At 47.3% G+C, this 13,870-nt stretch overlaps 1 protein-coding gene across 1 annotated transcript in view; it reads left to right on the top strand.

Annotated features, from left to right (window-relative positions):
* CCDC33 (coiled-coil domain containing 33) overlaps positions 1-13,870 on the top strand; it is a 183,742-nt gene that overhangs the window by 89,982 nt on the left and 79,890 nt on the right. Inside the window, exons 7-9 of the mRNA XM_067471185.1 lie at positions 1,074-1,175; positions 8,545-8,636; positions 8,743-8,863. Of these exons, the coding sequence (XP_067327286.1) occupies positions 1,074-1,175; positions 8,545-8,636; positions 8,743-8,863 (315 nt within the window). The remainder of the gene's footprint in view (positions 1-1,073; positions 1,176-8,544; positions 8,637-8,742; positions 8,864-13,870) is intronic.

The raw sequence follows: 13,870 nt of genomic DNA, 5'->3' as shown, positions 1-13,870 counted from the left end.
CGGGTTGTCCATGACCACTAATGGACATCCCAATGTCTTAGGCAGAGGGCCAGGAGATTGACAGGTTGCATCGGTCTCCCAAACAAAATGATTGTCATCTTCAAATATTTGAAAGGATGGCATGTTCAAGGAGCTCCATTGGCTGCCGTTCATTTTCTGGACCCAATTCAAGGTGCAGGTGCTTACCTACAAAGCCCTGAACGGTTTGGGACCCGCCTGGCATTGAATGTTTGCCATATATATGTACACTGTAATCCACCCTGAGTCCCCTGCGGGGTGAGAAGAGCGGAATAGAAATACTGTAAATAAATAAATAAATAAATAAATGCAAACAACAGAGTGAGAAATCCTTGAAGCAACAGAGCAGATGTCAAAGGCATGACTTCATGGCTTTGTGGTCCTTAAGTTAAAGGATTGTTTACTGAATGGGTTAGGGCAGGCAACGCTGCGTTTCTGTGTACACCTTGATTCCATCAGCGTTGCCTCCGAAAAATCCTGCAGATCTCTTGGGAAGACAGGCAGACCAATGTCAGTGTGCTGGAGGAAGACCACCAGCATTGAAGCGATGCTGGACTGGCCATGTTGTCCAAATGCCAATCACCATCTCCCAAAGCAGTTACTATACTCCCAACTCAAGAATGGGAAACTTAACGTTGGTGGACAGGAAAAGAGATTTAAAGATGGGCTTAAAGCTAACTTTGAAAACGGTGGCATAGACACCAAGAATTGGGAAGCCCTGGCCCTTGAGCGCTCCAGCTGGAGTTCAGTTTCCCCTCTAAAATCCAAATCTTATTTATTTTGCTTCATTAAAGAGAATCCTGGGGATGATCGCATCCCTGGTCTGCCTGGGCTTGCAAACTATCGAAATGCCAAACGCGGAAGATGGACGATATTGATCTATCCGGACAGTGCTCCTTGGAGGACAATAAGCTTTAATTATCAATTCCAGCTTGATTATTAGTTATGGCTGCTCGGAGGTTCCACTGCCGAGCTGTTTACAGACATAAAGCATCTTGGTTTATGGCCTTTTGCTTAGTGTGTGTGTGTGTGTGTGTTTTGTTGTTCTCCAACAGCCTCGTAAGAAGGACCCACTTGGGACAACGCTGTTTGCATCCATCGTCCGTAAAGGGAGTCTCATCCCAAGATACGGCGGGGTGAATTACACCGGTTTGGAGGTAAGGATCCAGCCCTTCTCCTCCCCCCCAAAAAAAGATCTGCACATGAGTCTTAACATGCTTTTGTGCCCTAAATGGATTCCGGCCACAACATTGTCCCTGTCCGAGCCCCCAAACTGATACATTTGGCTGACAGGAGCAGTGGTCTCGCCCCGTCCATTTGAAAGGCTAAATACTGCATGAGATTTCTCTTTCCTCTGCCGTTTCCTCCACGCGGCATGACAGATGGGCCCACGGAGCCACATTTTAATATCCATTTCCATTAATCATTTAGAAGAGGGAGGGGGAGAGATTAAAGCCCCCATCCATCTTTTCGCCATGTCAACCCAACCACTTTCTAAGAATATTAAGGACTCTGCCCATTTCTCTCCATCTTAGGGTTGTATTTAGGACAATAATAATAATAATAATAATAATAATAATAATAATACAACAACCACAACTTTATGTATATTCTGCCCTCTCTCCCCAAGGGGACTCAGGGTGGATCTACACTGCTATATGATGCACTTTGAACTGTGTTATATGCTCAGTGTTGACCCAGGGCCCTTGGGCTCTTCTTTCAGACCCTCCTCTCTCTCTCTCTCTCTCTCTCTCTCTCTCTCTCTAACCATCCTATCCTTTCTTCCTTCTGTCTTTCTTTCCTCCCTCCTCCTTTCTCCTTCCATCCTTCCCTTCCACCCTTTCATCCTTCCTTCCTTTTCTCTATTCTCCCTCTCTCCCTCCTTCCTTCCTTCTTTCCTTCGCTTTTGTCTTTCCTGCCTTCCCTCTTCCCTCTCTCCCTCTTTCTCTTTCCATCCTTCCCTTCCACCCTTTCATCCTTCCTTTCCTGTTTTTCCCTCTTTCTCCTTCCTTCCTTCCTTCCTTCCTTCCTTCCTTCCTTCCTTCCTTCCTTCCTTCCTTCCTTCCCTCCCTCCTTCCCTCCCTCCCTCCCTCCCTTTTGTCTTTCCTGCCTTCCCTCTTTCCTCTCTCCTTCCCTCTCTCCCTCTTTCTCCTTCCCTCCTTCCCTTCCCCCTCTTTTGTCCTTCCTTCCTTCTCTCTTTCCTTCCTCCTTCCTTTCCTTCCTTCCTTCCTTCCTTCCCTTTTGTCTTTCCTGCCTTCCCTCTTTCCTCTCTCCCTCTTTCTCTTTCCAACTTTCCCTTCCACCCTTTCATCCTTCCTTCCCTCTTTTCTCTCCCTTTCCTTCTTTCTCCTTCCTTCCTTCCTTCCTTCCTTCCTTCCTTCCTTCCCTCCCTCCCTCCCTCCCTCCCTCCCTCCCTTTTGTCTTTCCTGCCTTCCCTCTTTCCTCTCTCCCTCTTTCTCTTTCCATCCTTCCCTTCCACCCTTTCATCCTTCCCTCTTTTCTCTCCCTTTCCTTCTTTCTCCTTCCTTCCTTCCTTCCTTCCCTCCCTCCCTCCCTCCCTCCCTCCCTCCCTCCCTCCCTCCCTTTTGTCTTTCCTGCCTTCCCTCTTTCCTCTCTCCTTCCCTCTCTCCCTCTTTCTCCTTCCCTCCTTCCTTTCCCCCTCTTTCGTCCTTCCTTCCTTCTCTCTTTCCTTCCTCCTTCCTTCCTTCCATCACAGGGCAGCCAGTCCTCTGAGCAGGGAGTGCTAGCATGTGGCCCCCATGTTAGAAAGTTTGCCCAGGCCTGGCATAGTAGACCCAGTGCTCTCCCCGGATTCGAACCTGCAACCTGTCGGTCTTCAGTCCTGCCGGCACAAGTGCCACCGGGGGCCTCCTACATTCAGGAAACTAAATTGGATAGACCACATCAGCTCTCGGTTGTTGTAGGTTTTTTCGGGCTGTATGGCCATGGTCTAGAGGCATTCTCTCCTGAGATTTCGCCTGCATCTATGGCAAGCATCCTCAGAGGGAGTGAGGATTGGATAGACCACATCAGCTCTAGTTTCTGATACAAAACATGGTCATGGTCAGTGACAGGGAAGGAGTGGCAGGTGGTGCCAAGGAGTGGGAATAGAATGAATAAATAAACAAAGAGGAAGGGGGCTCACGGGCCTGGTTTCCATCCGTCCGCGGCCCACAGGTCAAGGACCACCGTTCTACGGTGTAGACGTGCCCTCAGATGATGGGTGTCCAAGTCAAACAACATGTCACCCTTTCTGCCCAAAGGCACTTCCAGTGATCAGTTTGCTTGATCCTCAAAGCTTCGCCTTGGGCCTCTCTGCTGAACCTTCAAGTTGAGACATACGCTGCGGCACGTCTTGGATGAGGATGGAGACCATCTCCCTTGGGATCTCCAGGCATGGTCACCCTATAGTCATGCGCTAAAAGGTGCCGTTTGCTGTGGGGTGGATGAAGGATGTTGCGGGTATGAGAATGACCCTTCCCTCGCTATCCCTCTTGCAAGAGCTTTATCCGCAGAGGAAGGAAGCAGGAAGGCCACCACAAGGTCGCTCCACTTGATCCGTTTACGGGGAAGCAGCTCATTTGTCGTCTGGAATCCAGACCTTTTTTCTGTTTCAAAGGGGGAAATCGCCTCCCTGTCTTCGGCACACAAACACAACAGACATAGACCTGTGTTCCTATAAGAACATGTTGGATCCCTTGCCTTGATGTTTCCTATCCATGCCCTGATTATTAGTATTGTTGTTGTTATTGTTATTACTAGTATTATGCTTATTTATACCCAGCTTTTCTCTCCGATGGGACCCTCGGTGGTGCAGCGGGTTAAACCGCTGAGCTGCTGAATGCTGACTGAAAGGTCGGTGGTTCAAATCTAGGGGGCTGGGTGAGCTCCCGCTGGTAGCTCCAGCTTCTGCCAACCTAGCAGTTTGAAAAAATGCAAGTGTGAGTAGATCAAGAGGTACCACTTCTGCAGGAAGGTAACAATGCTCCATGCAGTCATGCTGGCCACATGACCTTGGAGATGTCTATGGAGAATGCCGGCTCTTCGGCTTAGAAATGGAGATGAGCTCCAACCCCCAGAGTCAGACCTTTACCTTTATCTTTACCTTTATTTCGGAACCCTTGGCCATCATCTTGGAGAGTTCTTGGAGAACGGGAGAAGTTCCAGCAGACTGGAGGAGGGCCAATGTGGTCCCAATCTCCATGAAGGGAAAAAAGGATGACCCAAACAATGACCAATGTCCAGTCAGCCTCACGTCGATAGCAGGCAAGATTCTGGAAAAGATGGTCAAGGAAGTGGTCTGCAAACACTTAGAAACAAATGCGGTCATCGCTAAGAGTCAACATGGATTTATCAAAAACAAGTCATGCCAGACTCATCTGATCTCTTTCTTCGATAGAGCTACAAGCTGGGTAGATGCGGGGAATGATGCCGTGGATGGAGCGTGTCTGGATTTGAGGAAGGCCTTCTTCGACAAGGTCCCCCACGACCTTCTGGCAAGGAAACTAGTCCAATGTGGGCGAGGCAAAACTACGGTGAGGTGGATCTGTAATTGGTTAAGTGGACGAACACAGAGAGTGCTCACTAATGCTTCCTCTTCATCATGGAAAGAAGTGACGAGTGGAGTGCCACAGGGCCCGGTCCTGCTCAGGATCTTAATCAATGACTTGGATGAAGGGCGAGAAGGCAGGATCATCAAGTTGGCAGACGACACCAAATGGGGAGGGAGAGCCAAGACTCCAGAGGACAGGAGCAGGACTCAAAGGGATCTTGACAGATTAGAGAGATGATGGGCCAAAACTAACAAAAGGAAGTTCAAGAGAGACAAATGCAAGATACTCCACTTTGGCAGGAAAAACGAAATGCAAAGAGACAGAATGGGGGACGAGGAGGCCTGGCTCGAGAGCAGTACGTGTGGAAAAGATCTTGGAGTCCTCGTGGGGAGGAAGGGGAACATGAGCCAGGAATGTGATGTGGCGGCTAAAAAGGCCAACGGGATTGTGGCCTGCATCAAGAGGAGCCTAGTGTCTAGGTCTAGGGAAGTCATGCTGCCCATGCTCTATTCTGCCTTGGTTAGACCACTTGACCTGGAATATTGTGTCCAATTGTGGTTAGATCTTCCAGTATGCTTCCATGATAGAAGTTCCCATAGAGCTGCACTGGAGAACCTTGCAAATTCCTTGAGGTTTTATTTACTAGAGAGATAGGTTTGAGGTCTCAATCAAGAGAGAAAAGCAGGATATGAACAACAACAGCAACAACAACAACAATAATAATAATAATCATCATCATGATCATCGCACTGGTGGTAAATGGGACCAGATGAAACTGTAATGTACAATCAATACAGTAGTGAGAAGCGACTCCGGTTGTGACTTTTAGGGTTTTTTGGTAAATTTTGGAGAGAGTTTGAGGGGATGTTGCGAACGCCATCACCAGGCCCGTAGCCAGGATTTCATTTCGGGGGGGGGGGGGGCTACATTTTTTTCTGGGGGGGTTCGGGGGGGCTGAGTTTCGGGGGGGGGCTGAGTCTGAGTGAAAGAGGGTCTACGCTAGCAAACCTTTTGTATCATTACCCCAATACCCCCTCCATGCATATGGAATATATTGATTATGGTGATCAGATAATGATATGAATAAACATAAGTTTCAATAATGCACCAGGAAGGCCTTTTCGCGAACCACCATCAGAATTTCGGGGGGGGGGGGGCTGAAGCCCCTCGAACCCCCCCCCCCCCCCCCCGGCTACATGCCTGGCCATCACCCATGCGAAGGAAATGCCACCTAAAACTCGGTCTCCGAACCCGAGGAACAAGACAATTACATCTTGAGCTATTTTCCTTGTTTTTGCCAAACCCAGGAAGGAATCAATAGCCAGGCTGGGAAGAATTGATCTTGTTGCATTCCAATACAAACTAACCTGATCTTCAGCTCCTGTAACAATAATGGGCAGAGCAGAATCTCATTATCTGCCCCAGCTTTGAATTCCTGAATGTTTTCAGTACATCAGAAAGGGCTCGGAAAGCAGATCAGGATACAATTATGAAGTCATATTTTGAATGAAAACACATTCAGAATTCCAAACTCTTTTGGAGAAAAATATCCATTGCAACGCAAATTTTCCAGCACATTCTCTTAACGTGGCAGAAGGATGACGTGAATACCCAGAAAATGGCAATATACTTGTAACTGGATGGATCTACACTGTAGAATTAATGCAGTTTGACACCACTTTAGCTGTTGTGCAATGCTATGATATCCCGAGGGTTGTCGTTTTACAAGGTCTTTAGTTTGCTCTGCCAAAAGAGAGTTTGTGCCTCATCAAACGACAACTTTTAAAATTCCATAGCATTGAGCCATGGCAGTAAAAGTGGTATTGAACCACATTCATTCTACAGTGTAGACGCACCCAAAATCAGTTCACATGCTTGAGATTTCTAGAGAAATCATATAAATAATAATAATAATAATAATAATAATAATAATGATACTTTATTTGGGCTATATGGCCATGTTCTAGAGGCATTCTCTCCTGATGTTTCGCCTGCATTTATGGCAAGCATCCTCAGAGGTAGTGAGGTCTGTTGAAACTAAGAAAATGGGTTTATATATCTGTGGAATGATGACCAGGATGGGACAAAGGACTCTTGTCTGCTGGAGCTAGGGGTGAATGTTTCAGCTGACCACCTTGATTAGCATATAATGGCCTGACAGTGTCTAAAATTACAACAGCACAACAACAGAGAGGAAACAAACAAGGACATCTAATCACCTCTCAACAAAAGTTTGCTCCAGGCACTGGAGATGAAGACGAGGGGATTGTTATTTCAGAGCCTGGGAGAGTGGGTGAGTTTTTCAATGAGGCAAACGAGGGGAGTTTAGATTCTGCCTGTGAGAATGGGCTGGAAAGTGACACTGTGGCTGGCGAAGACTTTTTGCCTAGTTGTCTCATAGCAACCCCAGGTAAGGAGTTGGATGGGTGAAAAAGTTTGCTTGAAAACACACCTGCAGTCCTCAGGAATCTGGGGCTTCTTCTTAGGGAAGAAGCAAGCAAACTAAGGAAGACACAGAGACTCAGTGAGAAACAACAATGTGGAAAAATCTCACAGGCAAGGAAGTCAAGGTCATAGACACGACGTGGTCCTTAAAGCAGAGAATGGTTTCCTTTAGAGTTCAGATCAGGCAACACTGCATTAAAGTGAGGATCTTGAGTTTTGTTTCAAGTTCATGTTTTAGTCTAAGATCTTGGGAGTTTGGATTCATGTTTTTAAGAAGTTCTTATAGTCTTCGTTTTGGATTGATGTTCATGTTTTGATTCTTGTTTCCCTGGAATTATGCTCAAGTTTTGATTCTTGTTTCCCTGGATTTATTTATTTATTTATTTATTTAGAGCTTTTCTAACTTCTTCTCAACCTCCGAGGAGGGACTCAGGCCAGCTAACAACAGAGAATCAGTATACAAATAAACTAAAGCATAATAACATCATAGTACATTAATACATCAAAACACATTAAAATACAGATCAAAAATTACATAAAGCCAATTCGTCAAGGTAAATCACAAATTCACCAGCATCCACCTTGTGGTCAACAGTTATTGATTCGATCACCAATCTGAGAAGGCTAAGTTCCAGAGCCAAGATTTTACCATCTTTCTGAAAGTCAGGAGGGAGGGGGCAGATCTGATCTCTATTGGGAGAGAGTTCCAAAGCTGAGGGGCCACCACCGAGAAGGCCCTGTCCCTCGTCCCCATCAGACGCGAATGCGAAGGAGGTTGGACCGAGAGCAGGGCCCCTCCAGAAGATCTTCACAACCTTAACAACGAACGTAGGGGAGAATCCGTTCAGACAGGTAAACTGGGCTGGAGTCATTTAGGGATTTATAGGTCAACACCAGCACTTTGAATTGTGCTCAGAAGCCGATTGGCAACCAGTGGAGCTGGCGCAGCAAAGGAGAAGTATGCTCCTTGTACCCCACACCAGGAGTCACTCCTGACATGACAAAAAAAACCCCCCACTCTTGTTAGTAATCTGGCTGCTACAAGTTGGACTAATTGTAGCTTCCGGGTAGTCTTCAGAGGCAACCCCACACAGAGAGCGTTGTAGTAGTCTATACGGGATGTAACCAGAGCGTGGACCACCGTGGCCAAGTCAGACTTCCCAAGGTGGTCTGTTTATGGTCATGTTTTGATTCTATTTTTTTTTCCATGTACCTTGTTTTATGGAACAGATTTGAACTGTTTGGATTTTGCTTTTGGGATGTTTTCTCCCATTGTCGGTTTGGTTTGGCTTATTACCTCTTGACTGTTTTTCCCATTTCTTATTGGAATTAGCCTTTCTTATTTCCTATGGTGATTTTTTTCCCTTTTCATATGTGTTTTTCTCAACAATCTGTTTTACTACTGCTTTTGGATTCCTGGTTGGTGTTGCGGGCAAGGGGAATTCTGGCTGGGGTGCAAATTTGCATGTGTGGATGCCATAATTGCTTTGTGGAGTGTCACCGGGTCTTGCTTTCTCTCTGCTTCCAGGTCTTCTTAAAAGGCATCAACAAGCCTTTGGCACACCCCGAGGGCACTATTGTTGCGACAGCCAGAATCGTAAACAACCTCAAAGCTTATGTGTGAGTATAGCCAGCCTTCAAAGACCAGAGTCCCCCTTCTACACTGAATTCGTAAAGGTACGGATACACCGCAGTCCTCACATTACATTGTGTTTCCTTCCTGAAGAAAGGAGATGAAGTCTCGTCCGTTTGATGCCTCTCCTGTTCCATTGACTGTGGTCAACTTCCCAGATCCCACAATGGAGGATTTCGACGTCCCACGAGTCAACAATCATGGCTATCCTCAGGTATCAAATGCATGATTCTTGAGATGGTTCTCCATTGAGCTGTTGGTGGTGCAACCTAAGGGCTAAGAATGCAACCCTAAAGGATGGGGAAGGTGGGAGAAGGTTGTCTAAGCAGAACAACCCAATTCTCAAGCCCTGCTGATGATGGTTGAGGCAAGTAAGCTGAGCATGGCTTTACTAATGTATATGTTTTCATCCTGGAAGATGCAACCACGGATGGAAATGAACCATGGGTTGGTGTAGTTACCTTGGATGTCCCTTTGGTCTCTTCCAATTCTATTACTCTATGCTTTCAGGAAGCGGGGCCAGTCCTACCATTAAGCAAAGTGAGATATCCACCTTGAGCTACTTAAGAGATATCCATCTTAAGTAAAGATATTGGGAAGTAGGGCTGGAATGTCCTGCCCACGCCTTTCTGTTGGAGGATCAAGCAGAGGCCACTATGAACCAGGGGTGTGCAATTCGGCAAAACCCTGGGCCATTTTCGGTGCCCAGTTTTTGCCCCCCCCCCCCCATTCCAGGAGTGCCACCAACTTGCCTCCTGTTGAGTCAAATCATGAATCCAGGTAGTTTGGGAATGTCAGGACTCAAAGGCACCATCTCTGCCGGGATCTGAGGAGGGTTCTTCCTCGCTTCAGCTGCCACTTCTGGAGGTTCTTAGGGTTTCCACCCGAGATATTATTATTATTATTATTATTATTATTATTATTAACTTTATTTGTACCCCGCTAGCATCTCCCGAAGGACTCGATGCGGCTTACACAGGCCGAAGCCTCAAACACAATACAATAAAACATAACACAATAATAAACAAGCAAATCAAAACAATTAAGCAAAATAACAACAATAACTACATCAAGACACTATTAAAACTGGTTCGGCCGGCGCAATGGGGTACAGGGGTTAAAAGTGCTGAAATGGCAGGAGGAACGTAAGATTAAAGGTGCTGTGTGCAGTAATATCGGTTGTGCTAAAGTGCTTCTAGGACTTGGGATGGGGATTCCTAATCTGAGAAGGCACATCGGAACAGCCAGGTTTTTAGGTTCCTTCTGAAAACTGCTAAAGTGGGGGCCTGTCGGAGATCTTTTGGAAGGGCATTCCAAAGTCGGGGGGCCGCCACAGAGAAGGCCCTGTCCCGTGTCCCCACCAAGCGCGCTTGCGACGTGGGTGGGATCACAAGCAGGGCCTCCCCAGATGACCGGAGCGAGCGTGTGGGTTCGTAGGTGGAGATGCGGTCACGCAGGTAGGGTGGTCCCAAACCGTTCAGGGCTTTGTAGGTAAGCATCTGCACCTTGAATTGGGCTCGGAAAATAAATGGCAGCCAGTGGAGCTCCTTAAACAGAGGGGTAGACCTCTCTTGATAATGAGCCCCGGTTAGCATCCTGGCTGCTGCCCGCTGGACCAATTGAAGTTTCCGAGCTGTCTTCAGGGGCAGCCCCACGTAGAACGCATTGCAGTAATCCATAGAGATCTTCTACATGCAAAGGATGTCATCTGATTTAGAAGCACAGTCCTTGGAAAACCCACCAACGAGAACACCCCAAAGTTGTGTGCGATGCTGCTTGTCCTGCTGAGGGATGTTTGCCTGGCGTCGCCTTTCTCCTCTCCTTCAGAGTGCTCTGCTATTCTTGGCCGCAGGAATCAATGTGCGGATCATTACTCCAACCTGTTGGGTATGAAGAGGACCGCGCATCTGGCAGGACTGACCTTTTCTCTTTGAGGGTCTCGAGCAAGGATGCTCTCCTTGTTTACTTTTTTGTTTTGAATTATCATGACCAGATCTCACTTTCTGACACAGATATAATTGACATACATTATATATACATTATATACAATTTAATTATGTATATAATTTTGTATATAATTTATATATATATATATACACACATTATCTATCTCTTAGGCTTGGTTGATCAAGAAAAAAATGGTTCTAAACTCGTTTCGTATCTAGGGGGTGCTGCTGGCTCGATTTTGAAATTATTTCCAAAATGTTCTTTAAAAAAAGATCGGAAATACCAGGAAATATGAATTGCTTCCTTTGTTTCGTTAATGGAAGGTGCCCCTCCCTCCAGAACCATTAAAATCTCGCAGTTTCCCTTCCTTCCCTTGCGGCGAGCTTCTCTCACCTTTCCTTCCCTTCCCGGCAAGCTGTCCGTCATGCAGAAGGGAGAGGTGGGCGTGGCCAAGCACAGCCCTCCTTGGAGGTCGCTGGGGGCGTGGCCTTCAGGAACAGCTGTTCTTACCCACGCCCACCTCCTTCCTCTTTGCATCGGCGGCGTTGCGAGGTGGGCGTGGCTATGGCCAGCTCTTCTGCATCGCCACTTGTCGCCAGGGAGGTAGCCACGCCCACCTCGCAAAGCCGCCGATGCAAAGAGGAAGGAGGTGGGCGTGGCTAAGAACAGCTGTTCCTGAAGGCCACGCCCACAGCACTTACGATTCACTGCCAGAAGTCGTAAGGAAGATGGCGGACGCGGCTTCGATATGGCAAAACGCGTCGATATCGCTTCTAAAGGTATTTTATTTACGATTTCATAACGAGATTAGAAATTAACGAGCTGGATCAACCAAGCCTACTATCTATCTATCTATCTATCTATCTATCTATCTATCTATCTATCTGTATCTATCTATCTAATAAAAGTGAATGTGGCTGGGGTGCCCACTTCCACAGACAGGCTTTCACTTCCACAAACAGCTTCAACCCACAGTGCTGAGGATCCACCAGAAGCCCTCCCTCCAATGACATTTCAGGTTATAGGGAGCGCCGTGAACATGTAGCCCAACCCCTGCCAATGTCCTCCCCGAATACCATACTGTCCACTACCCAAGGAATGCTTTCATTCAGAGATCCTTTCATCCTAGATTGTATGCGTTTCCTCCACCACAGACACTCCAGTGCAGTGGTTCTCAACCTTCCTAATGCTGCGACCCCTTAATACAGTTCCTCATGTTGTGGTGACCCCCAACCATAACCTTAACATTATGAATCGCCATGTAAATAATGGCCTGCAGAATTATTTTCATTCACTGGAGCAAATTTGGCACAAATACCCGGTATGTCCAAATTTGAATACTGGTGGGGTTGGCGGGGGGATTGATTTTGACATTTGGGAGTTGTAGTTGCTGGGATTTATAGTTAACATGTAAACAAAGAGCATTCTGAACTCCACCAACGATGGAATTGAACCAAAGTTGGCACACAGAACTCCCATGACCAACAGAAAATACTGGAAGGGTTTGGTGGGCATTGACCTTGAGTTTGGGAGATGTAGTTCGCCTACACCCAGAGAGCCCTGTGGTCTTAAACAATGATGGATCTGGGCCAAACTTGGCACGGATACTCAATATGCCCAAATGTGAACACTGGTGGAGTTTGAGAAACACTACTCCAGTGTTTCTGACTCTCTCCATTGGTGTGGAATTTGCATGATCCCGCTCACCCCCTCTCCCTTAACCCTTTCCTACTCTTTTCAACTCTGTCTGCACAACAAACAGAGCAGAACTAATCAGCAACTAAGCATACTGGAGGCGTTTGGGGGATTGACTCCACATGATGGAAGTTGTAGTTCACTCTGCATCAAGTCAGAGCACTGCCCCCCCCCCCACTGACAATGGACCTGGACCACATTTAGCACAAAGAACCACCATGAGTGAAGAAAATACTGGAGAGGTTTGGGGGGAATTCACCTTGATTTATAGCCGTTGTAGGTACTGGGATTTATAGTTCACCTGCAATCAAAGGGCACTCTGGACCCCACCAACGATGACCCTGGATCTTACTTGGAACGCAGAACCTCCATGACCAACGGAAAATACTGGAGGGGGTTGAGGGGAATTCACCTTGATTTATAGCCATTGTAGGTACTGGGATTTATAGTTCACCTGCAATCAAAGGGCACTCCGGACCCCACCAACGACGGCCCTGGACCTCACTTGGCACGCAGAACCTCCATGACCAACGGAAAATACTGGAGGGGTTTCGGGACAAGCTCTTTGTCTTCCCCGATCGAAAAGTGCTGGCGCCTCACCAAACTACAACACCCAGGTTTCTGTAGCATTGAGCCCTGGCAGTTACATAGGATGGCATTCGGATGGAGAGAAAGGTCTTAAGACCCAGGCCAGTCCATGCCAAGATCTCCAGGAGTGCTCCCTTTTGCATCTCTTCCTGTCGAGAGGAAAGAGGACACCATCCAACATTGATTCTCTTCCATTAGGAAGAAATCTCTCTCTTGGGGGGAATCAGAGCCGGAGTGGAATCTTAGCCAAGTCCTCTAAACGGGGGTCTCTTTCTGGGATGGCTGGTGGCTCTTGGGTGAGGCGGCGTGCCAGCTGGAGCCGGGGCCGAATCTAGTGAGCGATATGAATGATTTAAGCCAGGCAGCTGCGCTGAGAGAAGGACGCGCTCCCTTCCTGTGGGTTTTGTTAAAGCCTTCCAACAAATGTGGGTTTTTAGGGAACGGTTTCAGCACAGCTTTAAGGTGATCAAAGGGATGGGATGCAGGGAAGCCCTACTGTGGGAATTTCCACAAGGAGGCATTCATTTACGAGGGGCGCTCATTAAAGATTTCCCCTGACCCACTTCTCTTTATCACAGGACGCTGAAACTGCACAGGTGTCGTGATATACGTCTCTATAGGTTACCTGCCCATTTACAATTCAATACCGAGAATGGTCTTGATGTGATGGGTGCTGAAGTGGAGTGAGGTTTGGGAATGGACCCCATGGAGTACAGAGCAGTCTCCAAGTCCCAAGGAGACGTTTGATGAGATGAAAGAGGTTTCCGGTGAGGATTCCCCATCATAGGATGCAGTCAAGAACTGGCAACGTCCGTTCCAATGTGGTTGGACTTTGGTGGAAACTTCTCCAGTTCCAGGGCGACCCCACTCTGCTCTTGAGGGACACACCATCTAGCAAGTGGAGGTCCCCATTTTGGAAAATCACCATTCTTCATTGAGCCCAAAATGTCAGGATGAATGTGTGGGGTCGGTGGAAAAAAATCACCCAAGA

This window comes from Anolis sagrei, chromosome 9 (assembly GCF_037176765.1).
Source record: "Anolis sagrei isolate rAnoSag1 chromosome 9, rAnoSag1.mat, whole genome shotgun sequence".
Classification (NCBI taxonomy): Eukaryota; Metazoa; Chordata; class Lepidosauria; order Squamata; family Dactyloidae; genus Anolis; species Anolis sagrei.
Note: the sequence above shows the minus strand (reverse complement) of the source record. Positions and strands in the feature narration are given on the sequence as shown.